Source organism: Asparagus officinalis, chromosome 8 (assembly GCF_001876935.1).
Source record: "Asparagus officinalis chromosome 8, Aspof.V1, whole genome shotgun sequence".
NCBI classification, from domain to species: Eukaryota; Viridiplantae; Streptophyta; class Magnoliopsida; order Asparagales; family Asparagaceae; genus Asparagus; species Asparagus officinalis.
In genome coordinates this window covers 78274870-78286395 of record NC_033801.1, presented here as the reverse complement: position 1 = coordinate 78286395, position 11526 = coordinate 78274870, and the positions used below count along the sequence as shown (strand labels likewise).

The window sequence follows — 11526 nt, the reverse complement described above, 5'->3', positions numbered from 1 at the left end:
AAACAAGGAGGGCCTTCCCTCCGCTTCTGTTGTAAACATTTGATTTATTAGTTTGTAATAAGCTGTTCTTACCAATACAAACGAAGTTCCCTGTTTTCAGGAGATCAAAATTTACACCTACATGGCGTCAGTTGGGGTGAGATCTTCGTTGGCATTTTGCACTTCTTCATACCAACGGACTTTTCTCCTAGAGGAGAACTTCTTGGGCTTAAGGGGGGAGGTGGATCCGGACGAGGATGACAGATACTCCTCGAACTTTTGTTGGTCGAATTCATACTCGACCTCCTCCTCGACCGGGATTGAGATCCGCGGCTGCGACGCAACGATCTCGGCAGCGAGATCGGTGGCTCCCACTGTGGTCGCCAGATTGTTCACAGGAAAAATTGTGTTCTTTGATTCCATTGTATTCTTGAGTAATAGTTTATCGATTACAAAAGATCCGGTCTTTTTATAAGATCCGGTTACAACAAAATCAAAAAAGAAATAAAAATTACAACTTTCCTTTTATGTCGAACGAATCACGAGATCCTGTTTTGTGGTCTCTCGCTTTTGTGGGTTCTTTGCCTGCGTCGGGGTTAATCCGTGGACCACCGTGCGATCTTGATCCGGTCGGATCTACACGGTATGACGGGTGCTATTTTACGAAGGAAATAACAGCCGGGGGTACTATTTCACCTAGGAAATAATAGCCTTTAGTAATCGAAATCGACCAAGCGAAATCAATACTCTTCTTGGGATCAAAAACCAAGTTTTGATCCGGAGGATGACCGTGTAGATCTCAGATCTGATCTCTCTCGAACTCCTGCCTTATTTGGCGTGGATGATCACCAAGAACCAGATCTAAAAAGTCCGAGTCCTCAAAGCTCCAAAGCTCCAATCTTTTTTAGTCTTGAGTCTTTAATCCAGTAGAGTTTCCCCTCCAAAAATCCAACCCTTCAAACAATGAGCTTAGGGGCCTATTTATAGGCTCCTCAAACCAGATCTGGGCTCAGATCTTGGCCCAGATCTGGTGGCTCGGCGACCTAGGTGGCTCGGCCACCTAGGTGGCTCGGCCACCTAGGTGGCTCGGCCACCGAGGTGGCTCGGCCACCGAGCCACCTCTAGGTGGCTCGGTTTTGGAGGGCTTGGCCAAAACCGAGCCACCTAGGAGTGGCTTGGTTTTGGCCGAGCCCTCCAGGTGCTTGCTTCTTCACCCGTTTTCCGGTTTCGCGGTTTATCCGAACATCATTGTTGATCTGGACTCTGATTTGGCAGTTCAGATCCTGATTTGGCAGTAAATCCGCTTCGGTGTTGTGGTCTAACGATCCTGCTTGGATATATCGTCCAATGGTTTGTTGGTTTGTTGAATCTTTATGCCGAGCTGTGTTAAGGGACCTATAAGCAGTTTTATACACCTACAGTGGAAAAGGACAAAGCTTGAACCATCAACCTGGGACATATGTCACCCCTGGCTTCTTCTTGCCCTCCAAAGCAACCCTAATGCCCCTGATAATTTCTGAATAAACTAATTGGGCCCATGCAACTCCATTGACCCTCTCAATGCTATCCAGGTACCTGAGTATAGGTCTAGGGATACCCTTCCCGCATCTGGGGCACCATATCATAGAGCATTGGTACAGAATTTGCAGCAGAACAAAGTCTTAGATATCCTGCTGTTCTGTAGATTCCACAAGCCTCTCCAGTTGCCCTTCGAGGTATCTGCGATGGGTGATTGTTGCTTTTTTTAACTTCTTCCCCTCTTCAGTCTTGAAAAGAGGAGTGAAGTATTGCACCCAGATTCTGTTTTTTGAGTCCTGATTGATACTTGAGACTTCTCCATTAACTGGGAAATATGTATGATTGTGGACCCATTGTATATCAAATTTAACTCTTTTCACCCCACTAGTCTTTGAATCAGGGATAGAAAATTTGTCATTGGCTTCATCATAATAGCTCAGCAGCAGTTCCAGTAAGGGGCGATCAGGCGCAGGAGGCCCAAATAAAATATAGTGCTCAAATATAGAGCCACGGTACGCATCCCTGTGCCACTGGCGCATCTTCGGGGCAATCCGCTTCATGAATTCCCAATACGCCCCGAAATTGGCATTTAGCCTTATTGATTCAACTGATTCAGTATAAGCAAGGTTTTTCCTATAAAGAAATAAAATTTTCAAGTTAAATTAGAACTAACGCCCACTGAAATTAGACCTAACACTAACGTCATCTAATAGAACTAACGCGGGCTGTTATAAAACTAACATGAACTCAATCTATAACTAACATTGACTCAAACTAGAACCAACATGGGCTGTGCTTGAACCTATCACTGTTTAGGATGAACTGAAATTAGGGCAAATTACGTCAGGTCACAAAATATTATATAACCTAGCACATACTGCTTTTTTGGGACGGTTCACTGGTACAGCCAACCTCTGCCGTTTTTCTTTCCCGGTCTCGTGTTTCGACTGCCTGCCTTTGCATGACCAAGAGGGTTTAAGTGGCTTCCTCCGCGTTGCCAATCCCAGATGAACCATCTTTTCCCTTCGAATCGGCGCAATGAGCGACTTCGGAATCGTTAACGGATTCTACTTCCACGGACGACATTTTTCCGGCGATATCCTTACCACTGTTGAAATCCGACGAGAAAATTGGAAGTTGGAGAGTTTTGGCTCCTAAGCGGTGGAAGAGAGAGAGAGAGAGAGAGAGAGAGAGAGAGAGAGTGAGAAAGGGTACTTAAGTAGGGAGGGGGCGCAGTAACCCATGTTAGTCCTTTCAGATGGGCAAGTTCGTAACTTTCCGGACACTTTTTATAAAATCCAATACGTTGGGGCCTCGTCACAAATACTGTGTGTATTTAGAGCTTATCTACGTAGGGGAGAATACAAGGGGCCTCGTTACATGATGTCTCCGCTGCACACTCCTCGACACTATTTTACGTTTGTTTTTAAAATCCGATACTTTGGAAAAACGATGCTTCCTTTCCCCCCACTTGAAAGAAAATCAAATGTTCTTAACCCCTTAGAACTAACGCCCATCTCGTAGTAGAACTAACACAAGATGGACTAGAACTAACAGGAAGAGCGCTAGAACTAACAAGAAATGAGCTAGGGATAACATGGCAGCCAGAACTGACATTTGTGACAGAACTAATGCCAACACGAAGTAGAACTAACTTTAGATGAACTAGAACTAACAGGATGACGGCTAGAACTATCAATAAGTGATATAGGGCTAACATGGCCACCACAACAAACACTTGGGCTCGAACTAACGCCAGCACGAAGTAGAACTAACCCGAGAAGGGCTAGAACTAATAGGAGGACGGCTAGAACTAACAAGAAGTGAGCTAGAACTGAATAGGAGTGAGCTAGGGATAACATGGCAACCAGAAGAAACAATTGTGACGGAACTAATGCCAGCACGAATTAGAACTAACTTTAGATGAACTAGAACTAACAGGATGACAGCTAGAACTATCAATAAGTGATATAGGGCTAACATGGCCACCACAACAAACACTTGGGCTCGAACTAACGCCAGCACGAAGTAGAACTAACGCGAGAAGGGCTAGAACTAACATTGAATTAACGAGGGCTAACATACTCACTATAACCAACAACTAACATTAACTCAAATAGAACTAACATCAAAGTTTGTACTCCTACATATATAAAAGCTAACACCATGAAAATATGACGTGAAAAGTGATGTTAGGACCTGTCTTGGAAAGACGCGAATAGGTGGGATGTGTGACTATTCAGGGTGAATCGATAATACCAGGATATTCATAATAAGAGGATCCGGGTTCGAAGGGATATGTCTTTCTTGGGAACACGCGAAGTTAGAGCTAGCAAGAAATGAGGTAGAACTAACGCGATCTAAACAAAAGGTAACACTTACTGTATTATAACTAACACGAAGCTAGAAATAACAATAAAATGTTACAATATTTAGTTTACATTATTATATTATTAGAAGTATTAAATATAATACAATATAAAATTGTATAATGTATTATAATGTTCTATTGTACTTAATGAGTTATATATATATATATATGTATATATATGTTTTACGGGGTTTTACAGTATGGTGATTCGTTGATTGATGAAGAGAGGCCGATGGCGGATCGGACTTGTCTAGACATTGGTTGCTTTAGCTGGTGAGTCAACATTAGGCCAGGCTATTTTATCTTCCGAGTGAGAGATCATTGCTATATAGACTCATATTTGCCCTATCAATTTGCCCACCAATTTGGATATGATCATCTTTATATTGGAAATCCGAACCGGCAGCTTCGAACCCACGGTGGGTTGGTGGATGGTGCCCAAGCATGGCTATGGAGCGTGATAGGTTGTACCGATGCCATATTCCATCTTCCAGGTACTGAACGTCGGTTGGAGCTAATATTTTTGTGCTGTAGATGGCTATTGGCAGCTAATGAACTATTCAGGTGAAGCCGATGGCAGAATTGGAGGCCGAAGAAGCTACCCGGATTGCTACCCAGATAGTTCAAGAAACTGCTCAACAACAGAGACAACGGGGTAAAGAATCCACGATTCTTTCTGATAAAGGCAAACACATAGTGAAAAAGGAAGAGGAGCTCCTTCCTTCTGAAGAGGAGATTTCAGAGAAGGACATTGCAAGTGATGGAGACATGGAGGTTAGCGAGGAGGAGTCAAATACCGTCAGATTTCTTCTCAGATCTATTTAATCTGGCAATTGTTAACCGGGTTCGATGATCTAAAGTGCCTAAACCATCGTCTACTCCAAAGAAGTCGAGGCTGCAAGTTTTATTCCTCCCACCTAACAAAATGTTAGTTGAAATTCTAGGTGAAATTTTGAGGAAAGAAGGAGGAGACATCCGTCGCATGCATTGAACCAGGTCCTGCTCTTTTGCTCAAATTTCATTACAAGTTGAGGCACATACTAAGCTCGGGCAGAAGAGATCCACTGCCCTTGAAGAAGCCTGACTTGTGAAGCGTAAAAAGACACCTCACAAATCATATGCTAATCCTAGTGCCTTTGAGGCAGGACTAGTCGCCGACATACCTATTAGAGGCGAAGGTGATTTATTTCATCTTTACTTGTCCATTAATTACTTCATTTGTGAATTCCTCAAACATTATCACACTCCACGTTCCCCAGGGGGTCATGAGAAGTGGATTCTCATCCAGCCCTCTTTCTCTCGGTCTTGCTCCTACCGAAAGCTTGGGCCTTGTACACCAAATTCATGAGGCAATGAACGGAGAATCTATTCCTGTTGAAACTGGCGCAAGTGTTGATATTGGTGAGAGAACTACTATCGGGTCTAACCCAACCATGATGATTTCAATTCCAGGTATATCTATTACCAGTTATACACTATTTAAGTGGCGATTAAAGACATTGAACGATGCGGAATTCATAGCTCCATTGATTGTTTCTGTACTTCATGTTCTTTTAGGGAAATTAAAGGAAGCGAGCGCGATTGTTGGGGACACTGAAATTGCCGAAGGTGAGTCCAACTCCCACTTACTGTAAATCTTGACTTTTCATTCCTTGTGTCCATTACTCGAATATTCTACAAATACTAGAATGGAAAGCTCAGTAGGAGGGGAAGCTTATCATGACAGTCATGTTGAAATATTTGACGGGCCTGTATTAGAAACAAAATTGAGTTTTTCTGAGGCTGATCATGCGCTACTTGTTAACATGTTGGCGGAGCAAGCTAAACAGGAAGCCGCAAGACAAACTGTTGAGGCTTATTCTGTTGAAGGTATGAGCTTCCACCCCTTCATTATAGTTGTTTGGTTGTTGGTTTCCACTTAATCGTAGGTGGCTTTAACTATAGGACCAATCGTTGAGACTGATACATCTACTACCATTAGGGTATCCGATGAAATTAAGGGTCATACTTTCCTGTTGTTGGCAGGAACTCTTATCGAAGCTCAATCATTGATTCCCCAGGCTAAGCTCACCATTCCTTTAGAGTTGACGACCATAGTGACTACGGTGACTATGGGGCCAGTCCTGTCGAGCATGTCGTAAGACCAGCTGAAGAGATTACTACGTCAACGACTATCATGACCACAATAACTCTAATGATTCATGAAGTCGGGCATGCGAGACCGAGTGCGGAGCGTCGAATTGGAGAAACCTCAGTTGATATTGGTGAATTCTATTCCAACACCTATCTTAAAATTGTTTGGACCAATATTCCCAAATATTTACTCTTCTTTTATATTATTGTATTATGAATATATTATTTTTACATTAACATATTTTAGCAATAAATTATGTTAGATATTATATTAACATATTAACTCTATATTAATTATATTTAATATAGTATGTTAGATATTATCTTAACACCTTCTCAAACTCAAAACCAAAACACCAAAATTAAAACTTATTTTAGGAGTTTAGAAAAAGTGTTGTGGTTTTTTGGTTGAAGACGATATAGCTCAAAAAACACCATGGTATTCATACGGGAGCCTAAGTCATTTGTTTTACTGGTTTTGTTAGTTCTAGCTTAGATGTTGTTAGTTCTATCATCTGTCGTGTTAAGTCTAACTGCATTCATGTTAGTTCTATCGCCAGCTAGCGCTAGTTATAGTTTAAGTGTTGGTTCTATCGTCTTTGTTAGTTCAAGCTTAGTTGTTGTAAGTTCTCGCTTCTCCAGTAATAGTTCTAGTTGTTCTCGTGTTATTTCCACCTCTATATAACTTTAAGTTCTAGTTTAAGTGTTGGATCTATTGAATATGTTAGTTCTACCTGGGTTAATGTTCGTTCTAGCCGTTTCCGTGTTAGTTCTAGCATATTTCGTGTTAGCTAACGCAAGGTCTAGTTTAAATGTGGGTTCTAATGCCTATGTTAGTTCTATCTGTGTTCTAATGCCTATGTTAGTTATAGTTGTGTTCTTGTGAACAAGCGAAGTTAGAGCTAGCAAGAAATGAGGTAGAACTAACGCGGTCTAAACAAAAGCTAACACTTACTTTATTATAACTAACACGAAGCTAGAAATAACAATAAATGGGAAAGAACTAATGGGGTATCGACTAGAACTAACACTTACTCTATGCACAAGTGTTTGTTCACGCGGCCATGTTAGCCCTAGCCCACTCCTAGTTAGTACGCGAGCTTCCCTCCTGTTAGTTCTAGCCCATCTCGAGTTAGTTCTACTTCGTGCTGGCTTCATTTCTAGCACAAGTGTTTGTTCTATTGCCCATGTTAGGCCTAGATCACTTCTTATTAGTTCTAGTTGTCCTACTATTAGTTCTACAATATCTCGAGTTAGTTCTACTTCGTGCTGGCGTTATTTCTAGCACAAGTGTTTGTTTTGATGGCCATGTTAGCCCTACCCCACTGCTTGTTAGTTCTAGCTGCCCTCCTGTTAGTTCTATACCTTCTCGAGTTAGTTCTACTGCGGGCTGACGTTATTTCTAGCACAAGTGTTTGTTTTGGTGGCCATGTTAGCCCTACCTAACTGCTTGTTAGTTCTAGCTGCCCTCCTGTTAGTTCTATCCCTTCTCGAGTTAGTTCTACTATGGGCTGGCGTTATTTCTAGCACAAGTGTTTGCTTTGGTGGCCATGTTAGCCCTACCTCACGCTTGTTAGTTCTAGCTACCCTCCTGTTAGTTCTATCCCTTCTCGAGTTAGTTCTACTGCGGGCTGGCGTTATTTCTAGCACATTTGTTTGCTCTGGTGGCCATGTTAGCCCTAGCTCACTTCTCATTTAACATGAAAATACTTACAACACACAACAATAATGTAGTTGTCTGTAAATGTACACGCAAAACAATTAACAACATATTAACAACATGAACATACTTACAACAATTAACAACATATTAACAACATGAACATACTTACAACATTGAATACACAACAAAAACCTTGGAGAAAATTAAAATAATATTTACAAAAAAGGTGAATCGCGTGCATACAAAAGAGCAGCACAAAACTTTGCTCTATATTTTGCACAATCTCCTTAGCACAAAACTTTGCTCTATATTTTGCACAATCTCCTTTTGAAATTATTATCGACCGTTTTTCGACAATGCTGTTAATGAATTCAATCATAAAGATCCCACAATCTAACGTTCTGCATTTAGGGGAAAAATATTACAATATTGAAAATGACTATGAACAAAAAAATGAACAATTAAATTAGAAATGCATGAAACACTTACGGTCCTTGTTGTGGCACGGCAACTGACACAAGACTATGATGCTCCAATTTCCCCAATCCCCAATTACTCTCAATGAAACTCATAAACTTATTCCTAAATTTCGCAGCATCGGCGGTATAAAGGGGAGTTGATTGAGGAGTAGTGATAGAATTTTGTCTCCTCTCTCACTAACTCTACCAGGTGCCAATGTCCGGAGCTGACAATCGGGATCAGAATTCTTTCACACTCCAAGAACTTCTGCTGAGAAACATTTTCCTTCATTCGTTTTGCCACCATTTCAAGATTTTCTTCTAGAAATGCTTGCTAAAAGATGCAATAATGTCAACATTGTGGGATAACATAATAATAATATCCACCAATTAGTGAAAAAAACAAGGATATACTTACTGCAAGCCAAGGTCTTGTGACATGTATCTTTCGATCATAACTATCAGTTGTTTCAATCTTGTTACAAAGCCGAATAACAAATACATCGATCACCTACAAAATTTACCATGAATGAATAAAATAGTTAATATAAATTATTTTATATACAACATCAAACAAACAATAACACAATTGTTTAGAACCTACATCGTCACTGAGTTCACCTCCCGTTAATAGTATATAAGCATCTAAGCGAGATACGCTTGCTTCGGCACACTTCCAAATGTACGTATCACTATATGCAAGTACATTGTGAGAAAATTGCTACTAGAATTAAGTAAATTCAAAGATTATTATTAGAATAAGTCAGTAACAGTTACCTGTTCATTCTCGATTGTAGAAAGTCTTCAATTAATTTGTTCTCATAATCAAACGCCAGTGCCTTACCTGGATAGTCTCTAGATGTAGGTATGAAGCCTTCTTCATTTTTGTACTTTTTTTTCCCATCAGGACTATCCAATATCTGGATGACACGTCTCTTCTTTGTGCCTTCCTTTGGTTGATCTAGAGGCATATAAGGTGAAGTAACAGAGGGTCCATCCTTCCTCTCCCTCTTTCCGACAGCCCGTTTGATAGATGGCGTTTCTCTGTTATTCTCATTACCACCTTCATCTTTTTGAGAAACATCTCTATAGAGTCGAGAAGGCATATAATTAACAAAGAGTTACACAAGAATTATATGGAAAATATAAAAATTAAAATTGCAAGAAAATTTAAAAAACTAAACTCACCGAGCATCTTCTAAAATTCTCACGTCTCTTGCGCTCATCACAAAGTCATCACATAAATCGGCTTCCCCAGTTCCTTCCAAATTCTCATATTCCTTAGCTTCCATATCCTCTTTGATTTTTTTTTCTTCAGTTACATTTCCGTCATCCTCTTTCTCCTTGGTTTTTTTTGGCATCTAGCACTACGCTCTTCTAATTCTCGTAATTCTGTAGTGAGCTCATTCAACTCGTACGTCTTCTCCGCAATTAAGAAAATTAATTCAGCTTTCCTTGATTCCTATTTGACCAAAAAAAGCTAGTATTAGTACGTATACTATAGTTGCAAACATAGATACTAACAAAAGGGACATAAAATAATGAACTATTAGAGCAACGATATGTACAAATACTATTGGCGATGCCGTATGAATAAGAGGAGTATTCTCTTGGCCATTATCCGTAACCAACTTCGGGACTCTATATAATTTGTTCATAGTAGTCCTCCTCCACTTTCCAGTACTCTTCACACAAAAGAGCGGCGGTAACCTTTCAATATCTGAAGTGTACTCTAATTCCCCTACTTTTTCATAAAACCAAACCTACAAAAAAGAAACTACACATTAGCATGTGCATAAACAATAATCATTATCAAAATGAAAAGATATACAAAATAATGTTCATGTAACTCACCAGTAAAACGGAGGAAAAACCACCCATGTACCCGGCATTTGAGCGCTGACCTAATTCCCGCATACTAAGAGACTTCTTTGATTTACTCATCTCTTTGCAAAGAAGAGTGAACACCGCATGGCACCAATTATATTTATGCAAAGTTGATAACTGCTCCGCATATCTAAACGCCCACAAGGGACATGTCTTACATGTCCGCGGGCATAATATGAAGCCGATAATGAAAGCCACAATAAGTTTCACACATATTATAGGGTCTTCATTAATCATATCTACAATCATCTCGGCCATTCTATCGCGCTTCCCCGAAATCACCGCCTTCTTTTCCTCATCGGCTTTCTTATAATTCTTTACAAAATAGGTGTAGATTGTATTAGCCGCTGCCCCACTCATTTTTATCGGAATTCCCTCCTTTGGCAATCCGGTAATTCGGTGAATATCATCTATACCGAACACACAATTTTTATTCCCAATCATGAATGAGCATTTATCAGGATTAAAATTTTGAATCAAGCAATCAATTGCTATTTGCTCATTGCTCAAGGATGTGGGTATATTGAGAAAGCTGTGAAAAGGTGTCGTCTGTAGGGCTTTTAGGTGTCTTTCATCTAATTTTATTCGCTTATCAATTAAATCTCGAAAATAACACAAATTGGCCGGAATTCTCAAGTGTGTTATCTTAGCCCTACAAGAAAATTATAATTCAGAAAGAGTTAAAAATTAAATATATTTGGGCAAATTAAGACGCATATTAACAAGTTTATTAACACAAACATTATACATCATGGCTTACAACAAAAATTATAATTCAGAAAGAGTTAAAAATTAAATATATCATGGCAAATTACTTACGAAGTTGGAGGATTATTGCATTTAGAAGAGGTAGGCTTTGATTTTGAAGAATTCGAAGACGTCGACTCTTTCAATTTGTTCGAAGCCATGAGGGCAGACGTCGAGGGCTTGGTCGAGCTCCGGAGGCGGCGATGAACCTGAGGGCTGAGCTCAAATGCCATCGGAGGCGTGGCTGATGACGAGGGGTGAGTTCGATGGCGAGGAGGAGTAGACGGCGCTGACCCGGCGGCGACGCTCAGCGGCGGCGATCTCGGGAGCTGGAGAGGAGGAGGGGAGGTGATGGCTAGGGCAAGGGGACGGCGGCGACGCTGAACGGGGACGTCGAGGGATTGGCCGAGCTTGGGCGGCGGCGCTTTCGGGCGGTGGTGAGGAGGAGGGGGTCGGTGATGGCGCGATCTGAGCGGGAAAGAAGAGAGAAGGGTAGGGATTTTGGGGGATGGGATTTTCAACGAAGGGCTCAGATCTCTTTATTGGGTTTATAATAAACCGCCCAGATCGCGCATCCTCAGAGCCGGCCTACGGAGTCACCGCAGATTCACTTTTTCCATATATATATATATAAGTTAAGTTTTGGTTTCTATGTATATTTATTTATATATATACATACATGGTTTTGAGTTTTCAAGTTTTAATATGAAACAATTGAATATAATTAGAAAACATATTTTTGTTTCATACTTACATGCATATATATGATT

At 40.6% G+C, this 11526-nt stretch overlaps 1 protein-coding gene across 1 annotated transcript; it reads right to left on the bottom strand.

Moving 5' to 3' along the window:
• On the bottom strand, positions 8036-11162 carry LOC109821410. The gene is made up of 7 exons (XM_020387597.1): positions 9691-11162; positions 9311-9584; positions 8900-9208; positions 8727-8814; positions 8541-8633; positions 8331-8456; positions 8036-8065 (listed from the first exon to the last, which is right to left on the bottom strand). Exons 2-7 carry the CDS (start codon positions 9481-9483, stop codon positions 8036-8038), a joined length of 819 nt encoding a protein of 272 aa, XP_020243186.1. The 5' UTR covers positions 9484-9584; positions 9691-11162.

Excerpts from the sequence above, each read along its gene's own strand:
- LOC109821410 (XM_020387597.1), bottom strand. The coding sequence starts at position 9,483 with ATGCCAAAAAAAACCAAGGAGAAAGAGGATGACGGAAATGTAACTGAA. Across the intron at positions 8,815-8,899 it reads CTACAATCGAGAATGAACAG|TGATACGTACATTTGGAAGT; the intron begins GTAACTGTTACT and ends ACTTGCATATAG. Across the intron at positions 8,457-8,540 it reads TCACAAGACCTTGGCTTGCA|CAAGCATTTCTAGAAGAAAA; the intron begins GTAAGTATATCC and ends TGCATCTTTTAG.